The 24,989-nt window shown below is 50.1% G+C and overlaps 1 protein-coding gene across 10 annotated transcripts in view; it reads left to right on the forward strand.

The window, feature by feature from the left end:
- Positions 1-24,989, forward strand: part of ARAP1 (ArfGAP with RhoGAP domain, ankyrin repeat and PH domain 1) — a 437,360-nt gene that overhangs the window by 193,192 nt on the left and 219,179 nt on the right. For 9 of the 10 annotated variants that reach the window (XM_029602046.1, XM_029602051.1, XM_029602048.1 and 6 more), the window contains 2 exons: positions 1,875-2,018; positions 17,097-17,166. In XM_029602046.1, coding sequence (XP_029457906.1) covers positions 1,875-2,018; positions 17,097-17,166 — 214 coding nt within the window. Of the gene's footprint in view, positions 1-26; positions 828-1,874; positions 2,019-17,096; positions 17,167-24,989 lie in introns of those variants that run through there. The other variant, XM_029602055.1, reaches the window with a different exon arrangement.

Raw genomic sequence — 24,989 nt, forward strand, 5'->3', positions numbered from 1 at the left:
TGTTTCACCCTGTGTGGCCGCAGACCCTAAAAGCTGGTCCTGAAGAGTAAAGCCCCCCTGCCCCCCCTCGGTGCACTTTTGCCAGTGGTCAGCAGGGCGCGTCCTTCCAGGATGGTAGAGCGCCTTACTCTGGGACGCTGGCTCTATGTATGCAGGGAGAGCGGTCACGCTTGGATGCTGGCAGGGAAACTCATTAGCTGAGCTCTGGTGAAAAGCTGCCAAGAAGGAACAAAGCTGGTTACTGGCAGGACTGCGTGAGGTCACGGGAACTTGGCAGAGAGGAGCGGGGAGACGAGTGCAGATTTTCATTTTGTTTGCTTGCTCTGCTCTGGACGTATCCAGCAGACGTCCCCCCCTCCCCCCGCCTTGGATTTACCGAACAAACGCCCAGCGGCAGGGGCTCAGCGTTGCTGAATGGGGATGCGAGGGGGGTTCGGTTCTACCGCCGACCGCGGGAGCTTTCGGGGGGGGCGTGAGGAAGGGCGACGTCCCGCTCGCTGGACGGAGAGGAGAGGACGGGCCGATGAAGCCCAGAGAGAGCGCTGGTGCCTGGGCAGCGGCACACCACGTTAGGTCCTGAGAGGAGCCGGCCTGGTTCTGGGGCTTGGACCCGAAGCCCTCCTTCTCCCAGGCCCGCCTCCCTGAAGCAGTGGGGAGCACCTGCCTCGTTCGGGGTGGGGGAGGGAGCGCGACGCACGTGGGAGTGGAGCTTTTGACATGGCTGCGTGCGCCGGTCTGACGGGAAAGGCGCTGCAGGTTCCCGACTGCGGCCCGGCTGACGGAGACTGGACCTCGCCCGTTTCCAGGGGGAAGCTTCCACCCTGCAGGTCTGGCGTGCCTTGCAGAAACAGAGACGCTAGCAGATAAAGACCACCCGGTCCATGGCCTGACCCTGTGTGCCGGCTTTACCGTACCCTCCTAGGTCTTACTCCCATCTGTGAACTTCTCCCTCCCTCCGCCACGGAGATTTTTGTGTCTGTCCTCTGTAGTTTCTCAGTCTCACATTCGTTTCAGCTTCCCCCCCGCTCCCTGCCTGCATGGTCCTGAGCTTTTACTACCTTCTGGATATTTGAATGTTTCTATTCTCTCCCCTGTCCCTTCTTTCTTCTCCTCAGTCTCTCTGTGTTTGGGTTATAGTGCTGGCTAGGCACCAATGGGCTGGCTTTCCCTTGGTTTTTCAGATCTTCTTTAGCTTTAGTAAAATAACTCCAGCTTGGCCTGCCAGATTAGGAGGAGAGGGGGAAGAGGCTGCCAGCTTTTCAGGGAAGCGTCATCAAGTGGCCACTCAGACGTTATCTCAGGGCTGGCCCTTGCGGCCAGAGATGCGAAGGAGGCAGCGCTCTCAGCCTCTGGGGGAAGGGGAGGGGCAGTCCCAGTCATTGCAAGGTAGCGACACCTAGTGGTCGAAATTAGGGTCCACGTATGCCGGGTTCTGGAGGGAGCCGTGGTCTGGGACTCTTGGCCAAGGACCGTCACTGTCATGTTTGGAGCAGTGGGGGGGGGGAAGGGTTATACAAACAGATAGTTGTGAGGGGCTCATGGTACTGTGACCCAACGTAGGCTGGTTCTGATTGAGCTGGAGCAGGAGGTTAGTGTCAGAGGAAAAACTTATTTATTTATTTAGAAACTTTTATATTTATTTATTTAGAAACTTTTATATACCGGTATTAGTGGGGACATCATACCGGTTTATCATTTAAAGAAACGGGGACAGAGGTTCCCTAACAACCTCAACATTTCAGACAAACAACTTCCCTTGGAATGGGAGCAATAGAGAGAGAGAGGGAGGGTCAAGGAGCGCTGGAGTCTCTCGGCTCTGTGACGCGTCTCCATGTCCCCGTCTCATTGCGCTGTTGCTTTCTCCCGCTCCCTAGCGACGGCTGGAATGAGCAGGGCCTGAGCACTCTACAGCCCGGCAGATCCAGAGTGTCCAGCGGCACCATGGACGGAGCCGACGCCTCCATCGCTAACTCGCCTGTCATCAAGTCCGGCTGGTTGGACAAGAACCCGCCCCAGGGGTAAGTGCTGGTCGTGGCGCGTGGTCGTGCACGGTTAATCACACAGGCCTGAAGGGGAGGGGCACATTGCAGCCTGTGTGCGGGAAGTCAGGAGTCTCTGGGTTCGAATCCCGGCCCTGCCACTGGCTGTCTGTGCTACGTTGGGCGAGTCGCTTTATCTCCCTGGCCCCCAGTCCTAATCCCCGCTCTGTGACTCTGGGCGAGTCACTTTATCTCTCTGCACTTGAGTTCTAATCCCAGCTCTGTCACGTTATTGTTTCAGCTGGGTCCCAGATGGGATTCTCTGAAAAGTATCATTTAAAGTTTGCCCCCAACTCTCCCCTCTCCTGCCTGTGCTGCTTTGCAAGTTTTCGTTATCCACCAAGATAAAAAAAAGATGTAAATGTAAAATCTATAAATAGAAACGTGACTATAAATAACCCTGAGAACCACAGGCTGGTGGCAGCCCTTCTTGTACAGATGCCATTTCTCAGGCTGGCTTCTGGCTAGAGCAGAGCGCAGAACCGAAGCAGACTGGGGAGGCTGGGGACCTCAACCTCGCATGTGAAATCATCCACAAAGAAAGCGAGCACGGGGGGGGGGGGATAATTTATAATGAAAGCAAAAATCCAGCGTCATTCTGCTTTAATCATTAGTGCAAAGCTCAGGAATAAAAGCACCCGTGCGGTTTGCACCAAGCGTGTAGGGCATTCGCGCCCCCCCTCTCTCCCTCCCCCCCCCCCCCCCCGTGCTTGGAGTGGAGGGGCACCGACGTCCTCCTGGAGTCACTCGAATGCATTAAACACCCCGATCAGACTGGCTAGGAGGTGTGGAGTAAGGCAGGGTGAACCGAGTCTGCCCGGATTTAGGCAAGGGCAGCTGCCTCCGGTGTCTGGTTTTGATGAGCGCCGTCCGGGGACCGCCGACCCTCACTTCTTCCTCCGGGCCCGCGGCGGGAACTTCTCCCCCCCTGAACCGAGCGCAGCGCGTGCGGCCCTCCACCCCTGCTAGCGGAAAGCCCATGCTGGAGCAGGGGGGCCGGGCGCTGCCTGGTCCGTGAGCCGGGCACGCAATTCCCCGATGATTCCTGGGGCGGGAGGAGGTATTCCCCCCCCTCCTCCCCCGCACCCTCTGGATTTCAGAAGGGGATGGGGGGGGGGGGGCGTGTCCAGAGCTTATGGTCGCCTACGTTGTAAATCCGGCCCTGTAAATTATTCTGCTAACAAACAGGCCGATTCTGTAAAGTGCTCAGGAGAATGGGTGCTCCCAGTTGAGCGCCCGCTCTCGCAACGCACACCCAGCCACCTCTCCTGTGCGCGCGATCCCGTATCTAAACGAGGGGTTGTGCTAAAAGGAGGCGTTGGGGATGATTAGGCGTCCCTAGCACCTCCTTGGCCCAGTAGAGGTGGCTCTGTCAGCGGGTTCACTTGAGTGCCCGTTTCCTAACGTGACCAGCCGGCACTTTTTTTTTTTTATTGTTTTTAAATCTTTTTTTTTCTCTTACCTTTTGGTTCCTCCGACTTAATATCGCTAGTATATATATTAAGTAAAATGTGCGGTTCAAGTGCACATTTTTTTTTTTTCGGTATCCTGGGCGAATGACTAATAGCCTCATCAACATGCATTTGCATGTGACGAGCGCTATTGGTTTCGGCAGGGGTTGGATGCGCATTTTCGATGTGTTCAACCTCTTACCAGTGTAAGGGGTAGTGGACGCACGTCGAAACCGCGTGTCCAACAGCGGGTTAAACGGTGCGCTCAGCTGAGCGCACTTTACAGTATCGGCCTGAAAGTGACGGAGCCGGGGCCAGATTTAAGTTTCGGGAAAAGGTCAGAGTCTACAAGTCACTCGGCTGGCACAGTCGTGGTGTAGTTAATTTTTAAATTTCTTGTAACATCTGGAAAGGAAAAACATTCCACGGAAAAAAAAATTGCACAAGGAAAAAAATCTTTGTCAGAAGTGCCGGGGGGCTTGTGTTAGGTCTTTGGATTTAGCTCTTTCAGGAAAATGCCCGACCGCTCCCACCCAACGTGATTTTTTTCCCCCCTCCACGAAGTTTCACGAAATGATTTTGTTCAGCTGAAGATGCGCTGTTTCATACACACTGGAACGTAAAAATGAATCATTTCCAAATTTAGATCAGAGGAAGGGACCCTCTGGTCTCCCTGCTCCGGTGGTAGCAAGCACTGGGGCGTAGAGGGAGTGTAGAAGGAACAGACCGCGTTCGGATTTGTGCGTTTGTTTATTTTCATTTGATTTTCCGCCTTTTTCCTTGATAAGAGACGAGGCGGTCAAGAAGTACAGGTGAATGGAGGGCGGAAAGCAGGTGAGCCCACTGTTAAAGAGTCTGGGGGGGGGGGGGGAGAGAGAAACTGAAGGAAGCCTTGGGAACTGCCCCCAAGTAGAACCAATTGGGATGGACAGGATAGTAAGGAGAGGAGACGCCATTTACACAGGTCCTAAGCGAAGGTCTGTCTGAGCAGCCAAGTTGTGCATTGCTCATCTCGCTGAAGGCAAAGTCGCACGTCTCTGTGGGTAACTCTTGAGGGATTTGATTCCCCAGCTTTGGTGAAAGGCAGTTGAATGTGGCTTGTAGGTTTTTCTTGCAGATGTCGGAGGCGGGTAAGATCGGAGAGCTCCCGTAGGAGGACGAGCGGGATAAATACTCTGAAGATAAAGCGTAAAGACTTACGTTTTTCCCAGCTCTCGACTTGGACGCAATGAAGTCTTGTCCATCCCGTCACACTCTCCCAGGTGCCGGATGTCACAGTTAAGGATGCACTGAACCCAAACTGGTGTCCCTTACTTAGGTTTAAAGGCCTGTGATTGATCACGTCCTCTCTTCTGCTCCATCATACCACTTGGCTCCACAACCTGCTCCTCCTGGGCAGAAGCGCTTCCTTTGCTCCTTTCGAAAGCTGCCGTCTGATAGTTCTTGTACAATGAGACATATTTCCTTTCCCCACCCCTTTCATGATATTCTGCCGCCTCCAAAATATCTCCCCTCAGTTGCCTCATTTCCAAGTCGAAGAGTCGGTGATCTTTTTGGAGTTCCCAGGGTCGACTTTGCTGTCTTAGGTGTGCTGTGCTCCTCTTGACATGGGGAGACAAAGTTACACACTGTCTTCAAGATGTGGGCGCACCCTGGATTTGTTCAGCGCAGGGGCTCTCAGCCCAGGCCTCGGGACACACCGGGCCAGTCGGGTTTTCAGGATATTTTCAGTGAATATGCATGAGACAGATTTGCATACAGTGGAGGCAGTGCATGCAAGTCTACCTCATGCATATTCCCTGTGGATATCCTGAAAACCCGACTGGCCCGGTGTGTGGTGTGACCCGAGGACGAGGTTGAGAACCCCTGGTCTAATGGAATAGTGAGGCTTTCTGTTTGGTGTGTAAATCGCCCCCTAATTCCCAATATTTCATTAGTCTTTTTGACCATCGCTACCCATTGGGCCAGTGCTTTTATTGAACTATCCAAGATGACGCCTGAGCGATAACAGCTAAACGGGAAGCTGTCACAGCATGTGAAGTCTTTGTGCCAGTAAACTGACCTGCAGAGTTCTTGCCCGTTGGTGTGACACGCAAATGGAAATTCCCCTGGATGGGAGGGGGCAGGGGGAAAGAAGGTGGCACTTACAGATTCACTCATGAAACAGGTTTGGCAAATGACACTGGTTCCTAGTGTGTATCAGCCTCGGCAGATCAAGCACAGGGGCTGTGATGACTTGCTCTCTGTCTTGTGCGGCCGGTGCAGTTGCTTCATCTTTCGCCACAGACAATCTCCTGGATCAGCCAAAATGCTGATTCCCCAAGGTTGCCATTTGTTTCCACGTCAACTGAGTCTGGCCTCACTTGAGAGAAAAGCGTTGATGATATCTGGGAACTGAATCCCTGTGCTTGATTTATTGCTTGGAATCTGGCGTATAAACGAACGGCTCTGATATTCATTAACGAACAGGACAAGCAGAACCATCATACTTTGCCAGTACTGGCGCCAATAGCAAGGGGGCTTGAGTTATCGCTGCTGGGGGTCCTGGCTTTGAATCCTTCCTTGTGAATTTTCTTTTGTCCTTTTTCTGTGTTTTTGCTTATCGTTCATTGCGATTCCTGTTGGCACACGGAGGCAAACCCTTTTTCAGAAGAATGGGAGGTGTAGAGGAAGAGGTGATGATACAAGGTTCTGGGGGTAGACTCGGGTGTAATATCAGGGTGGTGGATGCGTGGAATGGCCTCCCGGGGATGGTGCTGGAGGTAGTAACTGGATTCAGGAAAGCCTGGGGTATGTGCAGAGGATCTGTAGTTATGAGGGGACGGCCAGAGATCAGACAGAGGGGTCTGCAGCATTGTAACAGACATGAAACTGGGCAGAGCAGATGGGCCTCAGGCTCCTTATCTGCTCTTTCTGTTGTGTGTTTCAGAGCCACTCGGGTGGAAAGTGAAATAGCAGCTTTCTTATCAGCAGGGTACAGGGCAGACGGACGCTGGTTAGCAGAGAGTCAGCGTGGTACAGACGATGCATTTACTGCAAGCGTGTGCCAGCCAAGGCAAACTGATACAATTATTCTCTGTGCCGCAGTCCCGTCTTGGGAGATTTTCGTCAAGGCCTTAAAGGGATTCCTGGGCTTCGGGTCCATTAACCACATCTTATCGGTGCATCAGAATGTTCCAACCGAAATGTGCCCATGGGCTCCGCGGTGCTCTGGTTTCCCCCCCTGCTCCTTTGCATTTCCAACTGAATCGGAACCAAGGTTGGACTCTTGGCACCAGAAGCCTTCATTTGCACGTAGCCAGGGATATTCCCCCCCCCCATCTTTATCATTTCCAGATTGGCACCAGAGGAGAGATTTACGGTGTCCCAAACACTCTGTCCCGGAAAAGCTTGGCCATCCGTAAGTAATCAGCCGGTGTTTGAGAGGGGCAAGACTTCGCCAGCTGTACATTAATCCGAGAAAGAGAGAGAGAGGATCTGTTTCTCCTAAAGTCTTGGCTGGGAATAGAAGTTAACATCTGGTTTTGTTCCTTGGAGCCGTGAATGGTTTCCAGGGGAGTGTTACAGAAGGGGCAATCTCAGAAAGAAGAAAAAACCCCAAACCCCTTACTTCAGCAAACAGGGACGTGCTGCTGAGTGAGAATCTAATACAAGCGCAGAGAGACTGCAGGCATTGAAGGCATCCTGTCTGCACTCTCGGAGCTGCTGCGGGACCCATCTTGGTGAGGGGAGGGGGGTGTTTAATAAAAGAGCAGGGGCATCTCTCGGCCAATCCGTCGAGAACGGACCGTCTCACGGTGCCGCGTTACCTCCAAGGTTAAAGCTTCGGATGCAGGCCGAGTCAGCAGTGCCTGAAAGCTGTCTCCGGGTCCTGCCCCCTCCCCCTCCCCCTTCCCACAACCAGATCAGGAACAGTGGGAGGGGGCAAGGTCCTGGCTAGTTGTGAATGGAGGCTCGGGACAGCAGGATCCCACCGCTGCTTCCCACTGAGCTGGAAGGAGAAGGAGCCAGCAAAGAAGAATGAAGGCAGGTGGTGTAACGAATAATATGCTAAGGGTCCCAGCGAGGGCAGCGGGGTGGAATAAGACAGACACAGAGGCAGGTATTCGTACAATAAAAGAATAATTTACCCAAGACCTAAGCTGCTTTAGGGGCCAGGAGGGCAGGGGCCACATGGCTCAGACTGAGTGTCCACAATTAAATCTTTACTGTCGGAGTTCTTACGGAGCAATTTGGCACTGCTTACGCCAGTTCTTGGCTTGAAGAAAGTGAAGTTCACGGTTCTCCAGTTTACCTGTGCAAGTGTCTCTCGCTACAGGGCAAGGAATCTCTCGCCCCCTGTGGTCTGGCTCAGTTAAGGCTCCCAGCTGGGCAGGGCCTCCTTAGCTGGGACGTAAAACTTCTTCCAAAAATACTGGTGAGAAAAAGAATTGCAGTCTCCGCACAGTTTCCCTAAGGTGTCTCCCTCCCAGGGTGAAGGCTGCGGTTGGGTGTCCTCAGAACACAAATTTAGGTCTTCCTCACAGTTCTCCTTTTTATTTGTCTCGTTGGGATTTTTCTTAGGAAAAGTCCAGCAGCAGGGAACACAGCAGCTCTCTACAGGCAGGAAGGGTGACCACAAACCTTCCTCCTGGGAACGCAGAAAAAAATCTTCACTAGCATGCCGCAGCCTGCTTTTATACCCAGCAGAGGGGGCTGCCAAGTGTCGGAGCCATTGTGTAGGTGGAAACCACCTGTCGATCCGCCGGGAAGCACATGCGGCGTTCTACCACGCGTGGACGTTTAGCTGCATTTGCAGGAGGTGTTGGAGGAGAGGAGGAGTTGGGGGGGGGGGGGGGGGTGTGTAGGCTGCACGTTGAAATCTCCCCTGTTATTTTACATGGAAAACAGGACCTGCGGAAAAAGTAGGTGGAGAAGCCTGCCGGTACTTTGCGCTGCACAGCCGGGTGCTGAAGGGACTTTCTCCCAGTTTGACCCCTGCGCTGCGGTGTTGCTCTTGTCTCTTTAGCAAGCGGTCAGGAAAGCCGGAAGAATAGATTCGTTTTTCCCTGTACGTACCAGATTCAGTCCAGACGGTGGGTTATGTCCCCCGTCCAGCAGATGGAGTCAGAACAGACTTCGAGGGACGTCACCAGTATAAGCCAGTGCTCCCTCTGCTGGAGCTCAGTATCTTTCTGACTCCAGCAGATGAGAGTTGGGTGGGTGTTACCTCCAGCTAAGAGACCCGGATAAATGTCGATTTTTAGCATTACCCAGCTAACGGAGCTGGATAGGTTTAGGACTAACAAAGAGCAGTTAAGGCAACTGAACCCAGCTGGCTAATTTTAACATAGCTGGGTATGCTTAAGTGTCACGCCCCTGCCGCCGAATATCCCGGCAGAGCTGGCCAGATAAATTTATCAGGGACTGAATATGGACCTTGCAGACTTTAGCTTGAATTTTCGGAGCAGGCGGGTGTACGCCTGCGTGGGTGGAGCTGTTGTAACTTTCTGCGCGCACATTTACCCATGTGCTCGGGAAGAGTGAAAAGCGTGCGCAGGAACGATGTCCCCCGTCCGTTGGAACGCCTCTTTGCAGACTGCAGAAAGACGTGCGCGTGAGTCTGCGGTCGTGTGGGTTTTCACGTGCACCACCCCTTGCAAAAAAAAAAAGTTTAAAAGGCTAAAACCGAAGGATCCTGCGCGCAAATCTTTTTGAAAATGACCCTCAAAACGTATGGACCAGAAAGCCGTGACTGAAAAGAAGTTTCAAGATGACGATAGCCCAGAAGAAAACAAACTAAAACAGTTTGTACTTAATGGGAAATAATCTCCAGCTTCCAGTGCGACGACGTGGCAGTTTTCACTTTGCTTTTGCACGCCACATGAAGCGGGCAGCCTCGTAACCTGCTGCTTATTCTGAAGTCCGGTTTGGCTGCTGGGCAAGTGACGCCCCCCCAGGTCTTTTCCGTTTGCACTGTTACCCCCGCCGTCGTCCCCATCCTCGCGTTCCGCTGGGAGGTCTGGAGCCCCCCCCCCCTTACCCCACAGCCCCCTTCAGAAGGAGCGTTTGCGGGACGTCCTGTGCGCCGCTGGGCGGTCTTTAGTGCAGAATTCTAGCGTGAATATGAACTACTGGGCCCCCTGAAAACCGGGTTCTGTGTGGTTCGGATACTGGGTCAAAGGCGATGTGCATCGGCTCCTGAGACTTTTCTTCTTCCCAGCTGGCCTTCTGGTTTCTTATTTTCTACAGCCTTCTGCCTCTGCTCCGGAAGAGCTCGGAGGAGGAATGATTGTTGACTGGGTGGCGAGCATTAACCGCAGGGGCTGTGCGTTCCCTTGCCCTGGATACTGCCATGGGTTTCCAAGCAAGCCGCTGAGGAATGTGCCGCTCTTGAAAACACTGCGGCGGGTGGCCTCCGCTCTTCCGGCCCTGCATGTTTTCTCGTGCAGAACGTGAAATGTGTGCTTTGTGTTCAGATTCCTTCAGTGCTGAAGAAAGTAAAGAAAAGCTTGCACATTTGGGGGGTTTTCTGGAGATGAGAATTTCTTGCATCCCTGAGAATGTCAAAGACTCAGAAAAAAAAAAATTAATACAGTCTCAGATTGAAGCTTGCATCTAGCAGAGGAATGAATCTCCACCCAGGACTCTGGCTGGTAGATAATAAAGGGGATTATGGATTTCAAAATGCTTTTCATTGCAACTGGACACCAGAGTGCTTTACTGTCACTGCCCTCCAGAGGTGCGCATGCAAAGGGCTTAAGATTGTGGGGTTTTGGGTAGATGAGCTGCTGGCAGTTTCCGAAGGGGAGAAGGGCAAAGAAATGGATGTGGTAGATAAAGCGCCTTGACCAGCAGAGTCTGTGGTAATGCAGGGATTAGAGTTTGACTCTTAAGAGGTTCTTGCAAACTGTAATTCTGTCCTTTGACCTGTAGACCAGGGCTTCCCAAATCTATCCTGGGCAGTTGCAACCTGCTACTTACAGGTTTCCCAGCGAGCCACCTCTTTCCACTACAATCTGTCCAAAATTCAGCTGCGTGACTTATCTTTTGCCACGTAACCCCTCTTGTGAAGTCATACATTGGGTCCCTATCCGTTCCCACAAGCAGTTCAAGCTCTTCTTACTCATCTATAAGAGCTTTCACCAGGGGCGGATTGGCTTATCGGGTGATCGGGCATCCCCCGGTGGGCCGGTCGCTCTGGTCACGTGGTCTGCCGAGCGCGGCTGTGACAGACCTGTGCTCGGCAGACCACGGGGCATCGCCTGGGTGGAAAACCCCCAGGCCGATCTTTACCCTAATCCGCCCCTGGCCTTCACTCTGCGGCTCCTCATTACCTCTCCTCTCTTATCTCTCTCTACACCCCTCCTTGTGCACTCCGTCAGGTGACTCCTATCTATGCCCTTCTCCTCTACCATTAATTCCTGACTCCGTGCTTTCCACCTGGCTGCGCCGTGTGCTTGGAATAGACTTCCTGAGCTGCTGCATCCTGCTCCCTCTCTCACCTTGTTCAAATCCATTCTGAAAATGCATTTTTGAAGCTGCTTTTAAATCTTAACACCTAATTATCCCGTTTATAGCCTTATTGATTGTAATCATTTTCTTAATAAATGAAATTCCTAAAGCCTCTTGTCCTCTATATCTGTCTTGATTAAATTGTAAGCTGTACTGAGCAGGGCTGTCTCTGATGTGTTTTTGTACAGTGCTGTGAACGTCGAGTGGTCAGTAGTAGGGGGCCCCAGGATAGATCTGGGAATCCCTGTTCTAGAACCATATTGTCTTTCTAAATCAAAACTCCCATAATAACAGCACGAGAGGCTCTTCAGGATATTGTAGTTTGGAGAGTTTAATCCACACCAAGGAAAGGTTTTAAATGTGTAGTTTGCATTTCCATGTAGAGCATTCCACCTGATACAAGATGCCTTAATTAAGAGTCTAGATGCCTATATTTTTCAGATATATCAGAGAATGGAGAAAGGTCTGAAGTGGTATAGTGAAATTGAAAGTTGTGGAAAGAGATGAAGAAATGGCCGAAATATTAAACAAATACTTCAGTTCGGTGTTCACTAAACAAGACTCTGGAGAAGGACCGTCGCTAGTTGAGAAGACATTGGAGGGGAGTGGAGTAGATGTAACTCCATTTACAGTAGTCAATGTATGGGAAGAACTAGGAAAACTGAAAGTGGACAAAGCCATGGGGCCTGACGAGGTCATCCCAGGATACTGAGGGAGCTCAGAGATGTGCTGGCGGGTCCGCTGTGTGACCTGTTCAAGAGATCTCTGGAAACAGGAGTAGTGCTGTGAGATTGGAGAAGAGCGGTAGTGGTCCCACTTCACAAGAGTGGGAGTAGAGAGGAGGCTGGAAACTACAGGCCGGTCAGTTAGCCTCAGCTCGGTGGTGGGAAAAGTAATGGAGTCGCTGCTAAACAAAGGCTAGTGAACTATCTACAATCCAGTGGGTTGCTCGATAAATCTGATTGAGGGATTGGTTTTGGGAACAGTTCTGTTCAATATCTTTGTGCGCGACCTGGCGGAAGGGATAGAAGGTAAAATTTCCTATTTGTGGATGATATTAAGAGCTGCAACACAGTGGGCATTCCTGAAGAAATAGAGAGGATGAAAAGTGATTTAGGAAAGCTTGAAGAGTGGTTGAAGACTTGACGATTGGGATTCAATGCTAAGAAGTGCAGAGTCATGCATCTGGGGTGCGGCAATCCAAAAGAGCTTTATGAGATGGGGGGTGAAAGACTAATGTGCACAGACTGGGAGAGGGGCCTTGGTGTGATAGTGTCTGATGATCTGAAGGCGGCGAAGCAATGTGACATGGCGATAGCTAAAGCCAGAAGGATGCTGGGCTGCCTAGAGAGAGGAATAACCAGCAAGAAAAAGGAGGTGGTGATGCCCTTGTACAGGTCCTTGGTGAGGCCTCACCTGGAGTACTGTGTTCAGTACTGGTGCCCGTATCTCAAAAAGGGACAGAGACAGGCTAGTGGCTGTCCAAAGAAGAGCAAATAACATGGTGAGGGGTCAGCATTGGAAGACTTATGAGGAGAGGCTGAAAGATCTGAATGTGTACAGCCTGGAAGAGAGGAGGTGCAGGGGTGATAGGATACAGACCTTCAAATACCTGAAAGGTTTTAATGATGCGCAGGAGTCAAACCTTTTCTGTTGGAAAGAAATCAATAGAACTAGGGTTCATGAAATGAAACTCCGAAGAGGACGACTTAGAACCAATGTCGGGAAATATTTCTTCATGGAGAGAGTGGTGAATGCCTGGAATGCCCTTCCATAAGAGGTGGTGAAGATGAAAACTGTGAAGGAATTCAAAGGGGCATGGGATAAACACTGTGGATCCCTAAAGGCTAGAGGATGGAATTAAAGAAAAAAGAGCATGGGGGTAACTGGGGGTAACTTGCTGTTGTGGCTTTTGCTACCCTTAATTACTAAGCCTGATAATTTTGATGTGGCTCCAACATTGCTCTTTGCTTCCATGGCAACGGTTAAGAGAAATTGGATTCAAACAGCATCCAACGAGGGTCCTGACTTTTACGGTCTGGGAATCTGATAAGCATGGGGGTGATCTGCACAGTGCAGCAGATTCTGGCTTAAGCTTGCTGGACAGACTGGATGGACCATTTGGTCGTTTTCTTCCATCATTTCTGTGTTTCTATGTAACTTTGGGTACCTTAACTCGAGGCCCCAAAAATTAATACTGTTGTTGATGCGACCTAAATTAAGGCGCCTAGCCCTGAATATCAGCACTAGGTCCCTAAATTCATTCCCTGCTCTGTCCCCACCCACTTTTTAGGGGCCTTGTGATTTAAGGTCCCTAAATATAGGCACTGAGCTCATCAAACTTTTTAAATTCAATAGTATAGTCTCCTAAAGCTTTCACATCTCTGTCTCTTGAATATCGGGCTCATTGTGCTTAGAGGTGGATGGATTTACCTACCTTGGTTTTAGAAAGGGAAATCTCGGGTCCTGATCTCTGAAGTAAGACATCTTGCAGTAGGTGTGAAAGGAAACATGACTTGTGAAGAGATGGTTGAGTAGGGGAAAAGGGTGAATCACGAGCAGAAGAATGGTGGAGGACACACGTGGTGTAAGGAGACTTGGTGGTGTCGCCGTGCCCACATGGCAAGATATCATGCCGCCAAACATGGGATCTGGTATGTATCATCTGCCCAGAGACAGCGGGGGTGCGCTGCCCGGTGGTCCACGCAGCCCTTGGGGTGATAGCTGGCAGCTCTCCGTAGCAGGAGTGCCTTCTGATGGCTGTGGCTGGGCTGTGATAAGTTAAGGGCTTGGACATCTGAAGTGCTGGCTCACAGTCTGCAGAGGGGTTGGAGCTAGCGCCCTCACGATGCCAGGTGTTGCTAGGGCTCGTTTCTCTGCAGCCCGTACTTATCGGGCTTCTCTTGGCGGCCATGGGGCACCTTTGAAATCCCTCAGCAGGGCTTTTCTGTAGAGAGGTTCCCATACAGATAACTTGTACATTTTATACGAAGTTGGGGCATGGAAATATGTGCTTTGCTGAGACGTGCATCTTCATGGCTGGAAAGCCAACAAAACGATTTTTGTGTGGAAGGCAGGTGCTGGGATTTACCACCGATGGCAGCAGATCAAAGAGATCTATTTCTTAAAAGGGACAAGACGCAGCAGGCGTAATCTCCAGAGAGAGAGAGAGCAGTCCTGGCTGGCAACAGGAGACCTGCAGCGACGAGATTCCATAAAATGTCTGAAGACAGCCATAGTGAGAACAGACTTGGAATTGCATCCACTTAACAAAGCCGAATGCCATGTCTCCAAATCCTGTCATTTCACACTGGAACCTGGCATCCGAACCGTAGCCAGGGAATTTGGTGCCTATGGCCAAGTGAAAATCTATACACTCCCCCTTTACACAAGACATGACACCACGAGTTGGGAGACTCTGTTCAATGTTTTATAGCAATGCCCATGGCCAGAGCAAGGGTATTTAGAGGCCCTAGGAAAACGTCATAGCCTTGCACCCCTCACCCCATCACCCCCTCTTCTCACACAGTTAAAAATTATGTATTTATAATACAGATTTTACAAGAAAAAGAACATTCAAAGCACAGTCTTCTGAGGTAAAAATATTACTTACATTATGTACAATATATTTACATGCACTGCTGAGGTTTCAACCAGAAAACCCTGCAAAACAGCAAAGATGCTTGGAATCTGTATGGTATTAGGCCTACGGTCATGCATCTTGGGCAAGGGCATGACCCTCAGAGAGCCATGAGTGAAAAGACTTTCTACATAAAAACAGCACTAACTGCCAGCACTCAAACAGCAACAACTCCGCCTATGAAAGTTAATACTATAAATATTACACCAGGCCTAAAATAGTAATAAACCCCCTATTAGGAAAACAGAACAAGCCCAGCTGCTATAGATCCCTCTGCAGAAACTACACACTAATGGAATAACTCACTTCAGTCACACATGCAAAACACAGATAGACCCTCAAATACAGAATAAAGAGACCATACAGTATAAACAGAAATGTACAGACAAAAATTGAACTGGAAACCACAACAAGCCAAATTCTGTATGCACTGCAACAATGTAAATGTTTTTTGTTTTTTTTTTCTGAGGACCCGCCGGCCGCACTGCTCTCCTTGGTGCCTTTTCGCAGTGGCGCCTATTGCCCATAGGCATGCTACGGCTTTGCCTGGCACACGGTTTAGTACGGAGAAGGAGCTTGTACAGGTTACGTTCTCCCCCCGCCCCGAGTAAGAAGAGAACCCGCTCAGAGTGACAGTGAATGGAGGCAGTAGGCTTGTAGCTGGGCTCCCGAGCTGTCACCACCGGCTGCGTGCTCTTGCAGTCCGTTGTCCTTTGCGTGCATAGGGCTCGGGGACTCTCACAGTCCCCCACAATTCATTCACATGTCCCAGCCCTTACGGGGAAGGGTTGTCAAGAGAATCTAAGGTAGGAGTTTGTTTTGGGAGAGGCAGCACGGTGCAGGCCTGCTCTCTGGACAGAATCTCCACCTTCTCACCTTTCCCAGTGGAAAGGCCGTTTGTGTTTCTGCACAGACAGTGTGCCTGGTTGTTTTTTTTTTTTTTTAATTTGGTAGTGGGAGAGTTTCTCCTTTTCCCCATGGGAAAGGCAGCTGAACCCTTTCAGAGTTTGCTTGAGATCAGGGATCCCAGCAGTATGCTAGGGCTCCGCAGCTTGCTGAGCCCTAGCAAACTGCTGTCTGAGTGCTAACTTTAGAGGGTCTCCATCTCAGGGATGGAGAGGAGAGCCATTCATGAGGGGTTGCAACTCTGATAGGTACAAGGGAGAGTTTGTAATAGAGTGTATCGTTTGCCGTTCGCGGGGTTGTCCTGTAACCGGTGCCGCTGACCCCGGGACGTCAACGGCCTCCAAAGAGGCAGCAACACTGCCATGACGCTGTCTGCAACACTGCTCCCCGGGGACCCCTTATGAAGTGCCCACAGTGGGAAACCTGGCTACTGGCGCTTGGTGATGACGTCATACAACTGGGTAGAAAAGGCCCGACCATGCTCCACAGAATTGCCTCTACAGCGGGTCTGCCTGCTTGGATGCAGTGTGTGCTGTTCCTGATCCTCTGGTGCCTGCCTGCCTTGCCTAGCGTGCTCTGCTTTGCCTAGTCTGCCCTTCCTTGTCCAGCCTGTCCTGCCTTGCACAGTCCAGCCTGCTCTGTCCCTGGTTTCCCTTCATCCCGGTCCTTCGTCAGTCTGCCACCCGGAGCTCCCTCATACCTGCTGCCTGCCACTGACCTCAGCCTTGCCACCTGTCACTGATCTCAGCTACAAACTCTTCCTGAAGCCCGTTGGCTGCCTGCCTTGACCCCCGGCTAGCTCCTGGTAGCCTGTCTAGACCTTGGCCGTGCCCTGTTCTCACTCTCTATATGCCCTGTGGGACCCTCGCCTAAGTCCTGCTGGCTCCTGGAATCCAGAGGCTCAACTCGCAGGGAACGGGACTGGTATTGGTGAAGTTCTAGTCTTGTCCCTGTCCAGGGCGTGTTCGCCAGCTGCCAGCATAGGCCTCGTAGCTTCATCTACGAGGCTGTGTCAACCACACCACAGCACAAGGGTGAAATATCCTTACACAGAGGAACCAGAGAGACGTCTGGAACAATAATCCCTAAGTGTTGTTCTGTGTTTTTTTTTCTGGACTGTATTTCTTGAATGACTAATTCTGGAAGAAGTATTTTTTTTATGTCGTGCAACTATTTTAATCTTTTTTGCCTCTCTAAACGTTTCTCGATTGGAACAAAATTTTAAGGTGTGAAGACCTTTCATTTGAGTGACTGAAATGGATCCATTTGGGCCGAGAAGCACTTTGCTTCCCCCCTTCACTCGCACCATCTGAAAGAATCGGCGGGAATGCAGCGAGTTTGCCTGGTCTCAGCAATGTCTGACGGTGTGCCCCGAGGACAGAGAGTTACACACGCGGGCATTCACTGGGTTGGGTAGAGCGGGTCTTCCTCCTTGCGTTATGGTGTTGGGCTTTGAGCGTGACCCATGAGGACTTGGAGTCTCTTGGCATGGGACAGCGTGTTGGATGGGGCTTGTTTGATTTCAGACATGGAGCCTGTCTGATGTCACCTTTCTTTTTCTTGTAGATCATACATCTATCAGAGGCGCTGGGTCAGGCTCGACACAGACTATCTCCGATATTTTGACAGCGAGAAGGTGAGTTTTGAGGAGAGAGTCCTGAGTGCCGGCATGCACCAATCTATCTCTGTGCTTCCAATGCATCTCACCTTTGCTGGTAACCAGTGTTTTGCTGTTCTTCCATCATATTGTTCTGACATCAAGTGTGCTTTGTTTCTCTGTAGCCCTCTGTCATGGAGATAACAGGGCCTGTGCACTGAAGCTTAGCATGCATGCTAAGGCCGTTAATCTTGCCCTCACCACCCACTAAGGGCCTGTTCGCACTAAAATTTATCACGAACACACCTATAAATGATGAAAGCACGTTGGGTGCAGATTAGGCTTTAGTGAGCACGTGTACTAACTAGTGTGATATGTTCTCCTCCACATGCTATTTAATATGTGCTTGCTGAGGCCGAAAATATAGCGCCTGCCTTGGACCACTCTTTAGCTGAGACACTATTTCGAGGGCTCAGCTGGCAGGCCGCACTGAGGGGTTTCACTATGCAGGAGATAGGGCTGCTTGCGCAGGAGGAATTGGTGGAAGAGTGGAATAGAGGAGAGAAGGAGGAGAGGAAGAGAGATGAGGAGGAGGACAAAGAGAAGAAACTGAGGAAGGGACCACTATCACTTAGCAATTAGATAAGTGGTATATAAATATTTTAAATAAACAAAAACATGCTATACTTGTTGAGGTCCATATTCAAAAGCCATTAAGATGGATAACTTAATAGTTATCCATCTAAATGGCTTACCTAGCTAAATTTTGCCCTTATCTGGCTAAATTCTAGTTAAACTAGTTACCTGGCTAGAATTTAGCTGGATAAAATGGGACGTTACGGGGAGGAGCGGAGTTAGCCGGCTAACATAACCGCCTGACTTTAAGATAGCTGAATATACCCTGCTAGTTAGCCGGATATCTTTATCCGGCTGAAAATGGACTTCATCACTTCCATAGCGCTAATCCACATACACAGTGCTGTACAAACAACACGTAAGAGACAGTTGCTGCACAAAGGAACTTACAGCCTAATCAAGGCATACAGGTCAAGAGACGTGGGGAGTTTCTTAGTAAGTAAGACAAAATCAGTCAGTGAGATTGAAAGTGGACAATCACGCTTCAGATTTAAAAGCAGCCTCAGAAAGATGGGTATTTAGATGGGATTTAAACATGGCAAGAGAGGGAGCAGGACGCACCGGTTCAAGAAGACAATTCCAAGCACACGGCGCAGCCAGACGGAGAGGAGAAAGGCACAGATAGGAGTCACCTGAAGAGCGCACAAGGAGGGGTGTAGGAGAGGTAGTGAGGAGCCGCAGAGAGAAGGCTCTTGTAGGTGAGTATGCAGGAATGGATAGGGAGCCATGCAGTGACTTCAGAAGATGGGCTGTATGAGTATAGTGACTTTGGCAAAAGATAAGTCACGCAGCTGACTTTAGAGTAGATTGCAGTGGAGAGAAATGGTTCACTGGGACACCTGTGAGGAGCAGGTTGCAATAGTTTAAATGGGAAGAGATGAACGAGTGGATAAGGGTTCTGGTAGTGTGTTCAGAAAGGAAAGAATGGATTTTGGTAATGTTATGGGGAAAAAACAGCACATTTTAGCAGAGTTTTGAAAATATGTAGAGAAGGAGAGAGGGGAGTTGAAGATGACTCCTAGGTTACGGGAGGAAAAAGTGGAGAGAAGAAGAGGGCCTGTGGGGCACTGGGACAGAAAGAGGGGGAAGGTATAGGGGTCACATAATGCCTCAGTGCCACCCATAACATCCACTCAGGGTCAACCCCATGGCCTCAGCAGATCCTGCTGAGTCTGCCAAGACCCACTTGCACCTGTGCTAGTGCCTTTACACTGGCAGCCTCTCACCCACCAAGGGCGGTTCTATAATGAGGCAGGGTGAGGCAGCTGCTTCAGGCAGCAGAATTTTGAGGTGGTAAAAGAAAATGCCCCTCAGAACGCCGCTGTGGTGTTTGCCTCACACTGTCTGCCCCTGCCGTGGCTGCCTTACATTCATACTTGGGAACTCTCCGGATTTGGCCCGGGGACTCCAGAATTCTGAACGAGTTGCCGGGTCTCCAGGCCAACACCCGAAAACTCCGGGCGCCTTGCTGCAGAAGGCTGGAAGAGAAAAGGCCTGGAACAGCGCGCGCTCAAAGAAAGAGGAGCATCAGCACCTGTGCTCCGGGAAGAAAACGTGAAGCCTGGTGCTTCATGGCAAGAAAGACGAGCAGGAGCGTCGTCTCCTCCGTGAGAAACAAGAAACTGAAGATGCAGGAGGAGGAGGAGCAACGTTGTCAGGCTGTGCACTGAAAATTAAACAAGGGCAGAGCAGGCCGACGCTCCTGGAGGAGGAGGAGGAAGTAGAGTGCATGTCTCACGGGCCTGGTGAAAGAGGAGGCTCCTGTGGCTAACGAGAATCGAGGTGAGAAGAGACAATGAGAGTGCATGTGTGTATGGAAGAGGGAGAGAAGTGAATGAGTGTATGTGTGTGTATGGGTGTGTGTGTAAAAGAGAGAGGGGGACAAGGAGGGTGCCAGCTCATCCCTCTCCTCAGGCAGCAGATTGCCTTGAGCTGCCCTTGCCACCCACTAGCTGGTTCCTGCTTCCCTCTGAGCTAGAACTCCATGCACAAGCTATCTCCTGGTTGTTTCTAGGGACACTGAGACCCCCACATTTGGTCTGTAAGTGAATTGCTAGTAACTGTCACACAGTTACTAGCAATACACTTACAGACCAAAACCAAAAAATGCTGGAATCATCAACCAGTCACAGGACAGAGCTAATAAACTGAAGAGTTAATTAAGAAAAAGCAGGAACAGTGAACTGCAAAAAGATTTACTTTGCAACCAGTAACATGTAAAATAAGGATTAAACAGTAAAAGTTAACTAAATAAATACATTTCCACTACTTATCAATGCCTGAAGCCCTTCAGGAAATGTTCTGCCACCAGAGTTGGAGCAGGTTCTCAGCACAAAGATCTATTCCCTCTGTACTCCCAGCTGAAACTGGAGAATTCTAGCAACTTCACGGCTAGTTTTCTATCTGAAGGGCCAATCAGGGTGCAAAGTACTAGCATTCTGTCTCTGACCAATGAACTTCTGACCAGTTATAAATTTCTGGCCAATGGCACTGTTCCAGTCTTACAGCTTCCTCAGTGATACTGAGAGATATATGCTGTCCAAACCTCATGACTCAAGCCAGTATCTCAAGTCTCTGTCTGAACTACAGTGCCGAGGTCAAGCACCGCCTGCAGGGCAGCCAGCAGAAATGAGCTGTCTCTGGGGAAAAATACAAACCTAAGACACAACAAGAAATTACAGTGCATGCAAAACCCTTGTTTACCACAGTGGGAAACCAATGATGGGTTGCATATGGTTATTGTATATTTCTGTGACTAAAGTGGAAGAATCTTGAATGAACAGACTGGATGGGCCAATTTTGATCTTTTTCTTCCATAGTTTACTGTTACTGTGACAGGAGGAGGCAACCTTTCTGGAATGCCCCTTTTTAATTATCCTGATATTAGCATTTAAAGTGTTTATAGTCTTGGGGGTGACATAGGAAGCTGTTCTGGTTCAAACATGCTCCTTTGCTCTCAGGGATTTCCTTGTGGATGGCTCAATGGCAGTTCTGTGCTCTGCTGTGCAGAAAACCTGGGTTTGGATCTGGCCCTTGGCTGGGGATGCCGCAGAAGCAGCGTGTCTGGAAGGAAGGAGTCCCCAGCCATTGCTCGTGGCGAGGCCTTCTAACTGCACGCATACTGGGTTCCAGAAGGAGCTGCGGTCTGTGGCCAGGTTAGGTGAGGGGAACCCTTGGGTAGTTGTGAATGGAGGCTCATGGCGCCGTAGCCCAACCGAAGCCGGTTCCAGTTGATCTGGAAACCCAAAGGAGCAGCAGGAAGCTGCCAGGCCCACCACTTCTCATGAAATATCCCAGTTTTGCGGATGTGACTTGATGGAGAGTTACCTGAAGACCAGTGTCGAGTTCCGTATCCATGGGGTGAAGGCAGGTAATGTTTTCCTGAATTAGACGTGTGACTCTCCTATTTGTTGGACTGTAACACTGAAGCTTTCCTAGCCAGGTACAGGGGTAACGTGTGCAGCACTCCAGCTGAACACGCCCACGTGACTTGCTGAGGCCACTGGCTGATCATCGCTATGCAACATTTGAGAGGCCAGAGGATCATACCTGACAGGCAAAACACAGAATTGTAAATGTTTGACCATAGGTGATCAGGAAAAAGCCTCACTTGGTGGAGAGGACGTTTCGGACCTCTACCCCAGGGCAGGAGATGTGCGGTCCAGCTGCACTGTTCTTCCCAGATTCCCTCACCTTCAGGTTGGGGGCAGGGGGCCAGTATTTTCCGGTCAGTGCCACAGTTTGCTGTGTAGGCACTGATGTGCCTTTTGTGCAGGTAGGTGCCACGTGACTCACCTTGTTTATAAGGTGATTTTTGGCGCACAGAACCCGCACAGTGCCCTGCTTCCTTTCTCTCCTCTTTTTCCTTCCCCCCTTCCTCCTCTCTGTAGCTGTTTACCTCCCTCAGGCTTCCTCCTACTCCCTCCTGTGCATTGAATCCCCAGCTTTCTCTCTTCCATTCTTGCTGTCTCTCCAGCTACATTCTTTCGTCCCTCTTTTTAGCACAGTATTTATTTAAAAAAATGACCAAGTTCCAAGTGGTTTACAAAATTACAGACTTACTACTGCACCAGCCCTGTAATACAAGCAGGCTGCATATGGGGAGGGGCCAGAGGCAGGACACATGTCCCCTCCTCATCCTCCTATGGCCACAGTAAAATACAGGAGTGGCAGTGGCTCTTCACTGCGCTATCCGCGGCCAGGTTGCGCTGTATTGCCAGAGTTTCTTTTGGCTCATATGTGTGGATCTCGACCAGATTGTGAGCTCCAGGGACTCTCTCATATGTGTATCTGTACAGCACTGCCTGCGTCTAGAAGTTCCATAGAAATAAGTATTTCTTTATCTAAAACTATTTGTAGCCCGCACCCTCCAAATATTTGGGGCAGATAACATAACAATATACATAATTTAACATCGATATAGACAAAAATTAGACAACAGACTAACTTGCCGAAAAAATCACTGATGTCCAGAGGCCAGCTTAGCGTAGGGCATACTCAAATCCACTATCAAGGAGTCTGAGTGTTGGTTACATTTAGGGCAAAGCAAGTGAAAATAAGTATATGCTTTTAGAGCCTTCTTGAACCCTTTTCTCTCGTTCTGAGCACGCAGATATTGTGGAATGGAGATCCAAAGAGTTGAGCCGGCTAACGAGAAGGCTCTTTTTGCATGTGCTCGCTAATCTTGCAGCTCAGACGGAGGAGATTTCAAGAAGGAAATGAGATGCTGAACGGAGCGCTCTTGTTGGAACATAGAATTTAAGGGATGATGATGATGATACATGGTGCAGTAGATTGTGAGTTAATGAAGCAGGTTTATATTGAATACAAAACTGGAGAGGAAGCCTGTGGAGGGATTGAAGAATTGTAGAAATATGCTCAGGCTTCCTTGTTCCAGTCAGTAGGCATGCGGTGGAGTTGTGTATTAACTTATATGGTTTGAGAGTAGATTGTGGGAGACCGGCATGTAGTGCATTACAGTAATCTAATGATGTAAGTATGAGTGATTGTAAGGCCTTCCTGAAATTTTGTGGATCTAGTAAAGGCTTGAGGTGTTGGAGAAGCCTCGGTTTAAAAAATGAAGAGCGTATAACAGATTTTACATGAGTTTGCATGGATAATATAGAGTCCAATTGAATGCCCAGGTTACAAGCAGTCTTCGTAATGGGAATAGGTTGGTCATGGGATGGTGTGACCTAGTATCATAATTTCTATTTTTTTTGTGATTAAGAGATAATCTGTTGTGGCTGAGCCATGCTTTGATGGAGGAGAGGCTAAGGGAACCAACCTTGATGTGGTTGATCATGAGGCTGTGATAGGAAAGAAAAACTGGATATCGTTGGCGTAAATTCTGTATGATAAGCCCAATGTTGCAAGGAGGTGACAGAGGGGTGCGAGGTAGATGTTGAACAGGACAGCGGAAAGTGTAGAGCATCTGGGAACGCCTGTCATGATGGGATACCAGGAGGATGTGTCATTGGCTATCCTAACTTGCTATGCCTTTCCATGTGGTAGGAACTGAACCAAGAAAGGACAGTACCTGAGAGCCCAGTGCTAGAGAACCGTGCGAGAAGAATGCCATGATTCAGAGTAGATGGGAAGTAACAGAGAGGAAGTCCTTGTGTATGATGTCAGTACTTGAAAGTAAAAGGGTCTCTGTATTATGGAGTAGTAGTAGCAGTGGTACCGTGCTGGCAAATCGCTGGCCAGCTTTAACTTTCCGGTTACCATTGGTGAACTGAAAAGGGGAAACGTTGCAATCTGGCACTGCTTTTTATAAAGCTGTAATTCTGCTGCTGCGTAACATTTCTATAGCGCTACTCGACATATGCAGCACTGTACAAGAGACAATCCCTGCTCAACAGAGCTTACAGTCTAATCAAGGCAAACATGCAGGGCAAAAGAGACTTGGAGTGTTTCTTATAGTAAAACAGCGGTTAAAGTTAGTTAATGAGGCTGAAGGTAGACCATCGGGCTTAAGATGGTGGGATTTAAACAAGGTGTGAGAGGGAGACAAGGCATCAGCTCAGGAAGTCTATTCCAAGCACACGGCGCAGCCAGGGGGAAAGCACGGAGTCAGGAATTAGCGGTAGAGGAGAAGGGCACAGATAGGAGTGACTTATCCGATGAGCGGAGTGCACGAGGAGGGGTGTAGAGAGAGATAAGAGAGGAGAGGTAGGGAGGTGCTGCAGAGTGAAGGATCTGGTAGCTGAGTAAGAGGAGTGCGAACTGTATGCGGGAATGGATAGGGAGCCAATGCAGTGACTTGAGAAGAGGGGTTTATATGGGTGTAGCGACTTTGGGGAAAGATAAGTCATGACCCTGATTTTAGGATAGAGATGGCTCGCTGGGAGACCTGGGAGGAGCAGTTTCTAGGGCTCTTTACAGTCCATTGCCGATTAGATGTTGTAGTGAACTAGGGGATGAACCACTCACTGCACATGGCTCACCAGACCTCTCCGTAGATGGCAAAAGCTCCTTCACCTGCACTGACTTAGAATATACGGTAATTGGCAAACCCACACATTCTTTCTCTTGCTGGGGAGCCAGATCCCAGACAATAAGTTCAGGCTGCAGGCAGTAGGAGTGGTTCCAGCAAAGATCTGTTTATTTCAGGGAAGAGCAGTGCTCGCACAGTCCAAGCCACAGGTAACTTCACAGTGAATGCTTATTCCATCAAAGCTTTGGAACAGCACTAGCCTGCCAGTAAGGGTGAAACTTCGCCAAACGCAATAGTCACACTCGCAGTCAGTCTAGGGATATTTACAGCAGTGTGGCCTGAAGTTCCTGCCTCCATGAGCTGAGAGATCCCCCCCACCCCCCGTCGTCTTAGAAATCCCAGAAATCCTGTGCATTCCAGCTCTAGGGATCTGACGCTCACTCACTCCTCACGGTTCTCCTATGCAGCTTGCCAGCGGTGGCTCCTGGAAGGAGGAGGTGTCACTTAATCCTGCTAGGGGCAGCGCTGCAGGCCCAGCCTAGGAGGGAGGAGAGCTGATCTACAGAGGGGTCGCTTCTTCAGCTCCATCCCGCAGAGAGTGAGACGCAAGGGCCTCTAGCACAGACAAGGCGACTCACAAGCTAGGAAGCAGGGGTTGAAAAGCAGGCTGGCACCCGGCAGCGGAAACACATAGGCCTCCCCTTCTCTCCCTTATCAGATTTGGTCCCCGGATTTTGGCGGAGCGCCTGATTCTCCCGCACAGGGGCTGCAGAGCAAGTGCTGGCAC

This window comes from Rhinatrema bivittatum, chromosome 5 (assembly GCF_901001135.1).
Source record: "Rhinatrema bivittatum chromosome 5, aRhiBiv1.1, whole genome shotgun sequence".
NCBI lineage: Eukaryota > Metazoa > Chordata > Amphibia > Gymnophiona > Rhinatrematidae > Rhinatrema > Rhinatrema bivittatum.